Below are 3,228 nucleotides of genomic sequence, written 5' to 3'. Positions count from 1 at the left end.
CCTTATTACATTCTTAGCTTTAATAGATTCTTAAAAGAGTTGTAACAATCACGTTTACAGAAAATGATATTTTAACACTATTTTTTGACACTATTTTGAAAAATGTGGTTGGACGATTTNAAATTAAAAAAAGCTGAGACAGAAGCATAATTGGAAGAGGAAAACCAAAGTTTTTTCTCGTCCAACCATATTTTCTCATCCAACCATAATTGGAAGAGAAAAATCAAAATAGTATCGTAAAAAAAATGGTGTTAAAATATCATTTTCCTACTTTTACCATACTATTACAGTAACCATATATCTCTATTCAATCATGCTGCATCCAGCAATGATTTTTGTTTTATTCTGCAAAGGACTAAATTTACGTAGAGCTATTTATTAAAAGTTGAACAACTGGTTCAGATTGTAAGACTCAATCACATCACTGGTACCATTCCACATTAGCCGAGCGAAATGTTCATTAGCTTTATCCGATGGATGAAGAGAATCAGAGAACAAATTCTCACCAGGATCGCTGCATAATTGATAAAATGGGTTACCCCTTCTCCCTCCACAACTATAATCTCCTCTGTAGGGTCCACCTCCACAACAAGCCACACTCCCCTCTTTCAAACCTTACCAACAAAAGAACAATGGAGACAATGGTCACATTGCAATAAATATGAACTTGTTTTTCCAGAAAAACTATGTTATATATTAAAAATTCTACGTCGATTAGAGATAAGATCAATTTAGAATATAAAAGTAAACCTAGAGATTAAATTAAATTTAAAATCTATTTTTTAACAATATATATACAAATTAAGAACATGTATATACCATATTTTGAAGGGTACTTGAGCATTTCCAGAAATACATCATAGAAATTAAAAATTGAGTAATTGAATCCATTTAGTTGACTTTCTAGGTTTTGAAAAGATCTGGAAAGAGCAATATTGTGTAGTCTGGCAAGAGCAGAAGCTGGTGCTGCAACACATGCTTTTATAGTTGTTCCAGGCACGAGTAGCCTTAGTGCCGGAGCACAACCCAGAGCAGGAAGATTCATAATCGAAAATTTTCTTCCACCTTCATTGTAAATTTCCTGCATAAAATATCATTTCTTAAAATTACAAACATATGAGAATAATTATGAGAGAGAGAAATGTTAGTGCAATGGTTATGATATTTTAAGACCATTTTTTGATACCATTTTTTGATACCATTTTGACACTGCACACGTGTCAAAATGTGGTTGGACAATTTCAAATTAAAAAAACAAACTTTGGTTTAAAATATCATTTTTCAATAATATTAAAATCTACTTTGATCACTGCTGTAATGTTGCCAACGACGTATTCTACAACTTGTTGTTGAGAGTATGGAAAAGTGACATTCAAGGGGTTTGAATATAAAGGGGATGCATAGTCATTCCCTCCAACGGAAAATATATAAACAGCTGTGGACAACAAGCTTCTGCCTCTGTCTTCTCCAAGTTGCTGTCTCAATTCCCTGCTGACTCTTCTATAGTTCGATCCTTGAGTCCTCAAGTCAATCACCTATAACATCCAAGTAATTGAATTCTATTATAATAAGAACAATGATATATTAATATAGATTTTTTTTACACTATTTTGATACAACATGTTATTATTTTATTAGATTTAAAGTACGTTAATATAATAACAAATAAAAAATAAATCACTGAAAAAATAATATTTATGTTATTATGTCAATGGATAAAAAATATGTGATTTTTTTTTTCTTATAAGAAACATACAGAGATATATCATTTTATATTTTTTTATTAGGTTAAATATGTTTTTGAAATTTGAACTAGTCTATGTATAAGAATTTAACATATTCTCTTTTTCAAACTCAAAAGACAAATTGATATAATTCTTTTAATCTAAATGACATTAATTTTTTATCAGTGTTTTAAGTTAAAATTTGTATTAAAATGACTCAAATATCATCTTAAAACGTATTTGACATTTTATTTTCTTTTTTAACAATTAGTTAAAAGAATTATATTTATTATTAAATTTTAAAGTTTGAAAACTAAATTATATAAATTTTTTTATAGAAATAAATTTCAATTTCACACATCAGAGATAATTACCATGTTTATCTTTTTCTTTTATATGATATGAAATTATGAAAATAAAAAAACATTATTAATTGGTGACAGTATAACACTTGCAATGGTTGATTTATTAATAAAGAATTTCAGAAATCAAGAAAAGAATTACCAAGCCTCGATTAGTTTCAGGCAAAGCTCCAGCCCCAGCACATGCAAAGTTGACTCCATTACTATTAAGCCGTCTAGGATCCAAGAATGGCCGAGGCTTCCTTGAATCCGAATACTTAACTGCAAACATATGCGTGTACTCTTTAGAATATTATTAACTTAAAACGACGTCGTGTCAAATACATTCATTTTACACGAAGTTATATCATAAATTTGTAAAATAGTACAAAATGATTGATTGAATAAAGTCATTATTAAAACCCACAGCGTCAAAATATTATTATTCGAAAAGATAAAATAAGATGGTTGAAATAGAGAGTAAGAAAGGATACTAATAATATCTGGGATCAAACGTCCATCAGAGATTCTTCCAGTGGGAAAGTTGAAGAAAGTTATTCCATATGGGTAGAAGTTGCCTTGGAAAAATGTGATGGTGGGAAAGTACATAGTGTTTCCATAATCATGTAGAGAGTCTCCAAATATGAAAACGGTTCTGTTTTGAGAATGAGAGTGATGAATGCTCAGAAGAAAGAGAACAAACACAACAAACACTCTTGAGGTTGCCATGGATGCAAATTAGGTGTTGTGTTCAATTTATAGGAAAAACTTTTTTTAATAATATTTTTTGGGTTAAATATGTTTTTAGTCCCTATATTTTGGGGCGATTTTGGTTTTAGTCCCCCTTTCAAACTATAGTACAATTTAGTCCTTCAACTTTAGAAAACTCTGGTTTAAATTGTACTATAGTTTGAAAGAGGGACTAAAACCAAAATCGCCCCAAAGTATAGGGACTAAAAGCATATTTAACCCATATTTTTTTAATAATTTTTTGACAACAAATATGTGATAGTTTATGATTGGTCTGTTTTAAATATTTTTTCAAACATAAATTCAAATNGACCAATAAAATAATGACATGTATCTTGTTGTAAAAAAAGTTGTCAAAAAATATTGTGAAAATATCACTGCTTTGCTTTTTGCTAGTGGGAGTGTGATTGTTA

The 3,228-nt window shown here is 29.4% G+C and overlaps 1 protein-coding gene across 1 annotated transcript; it reads right to left on the bottom strand.

Annotated features, from left to right (window-relative positions):
• Positions 1 to 219: 219 nt before the first annotated feature.
• On the bottom strand, positions 220 to 2,775 carry LOC106773105 (GDSL esterase/lipase 5-like). Its single transcript, XM_014659794.2, has 5 exons — positions 2,560 to 2,775; positions 2,229 to 2,347; positions 1,302 to 1,535; positions 820 to 1,081; positions 220 to 614 (listed from the first exon to the last, which is right to left on the bottom strand). Exons 1-5 carry the CDS (start codon positions 2,672 to 2,674, stop codon positions 379 to 381), a joined length of 966 nt encoding a protein of 321 aa, XP_014515280.2. The 5' UTR covers positions 2,675 to 2,775; the 3' UTR covers positions 220 to 378.
• Positions 2,776 to 3,228: the final 453 nt, after the last annotated feature.

Source organism: Vigna radiata, chromosome 9, assembly GCF_000741045.1.
Source record: "Vigna radiata var. radiata cultivar VC1973A chromosome 9, Vradiata_ver6, whole genome shotgun sequence".
Lineage (NCBI taxonomy): Eukaryota > Viridiplantae > Streptophyta > Magnoliopsida > Fabales > Fabaceae > Vigna > Vigna radiata.
The sequence above is the reverse complement of the archived record's forward strand: the minus strand, read 5'-3'. Positions and strand labels throughout refer to the sequence as shown.

Bases quoted from the DNA above. Each gene is read 5' to 3' on its own strand.
- LOC106773105 (XM_014659794.2), bottom strand. From the start codon at position 2,674: ATGTACTTTCCCACCATCACATTTTTCCAAGGCAACTTCTACCCATAT. The intron at 1,536-2,228 runs GTAATTCTTTTC...TGGATGTTATAG, and splicing joins CTGAAACTAATCGAGGCTTG to GTGATTGACTTGAGGACTCA. The intron at 1,082-1,301 runs GTAGATTTTAAT...TATTTTATGCAG, and splicing joins ACATTACAGCAGTGATCAAA to GAAATTTACAATGAAGGTGG.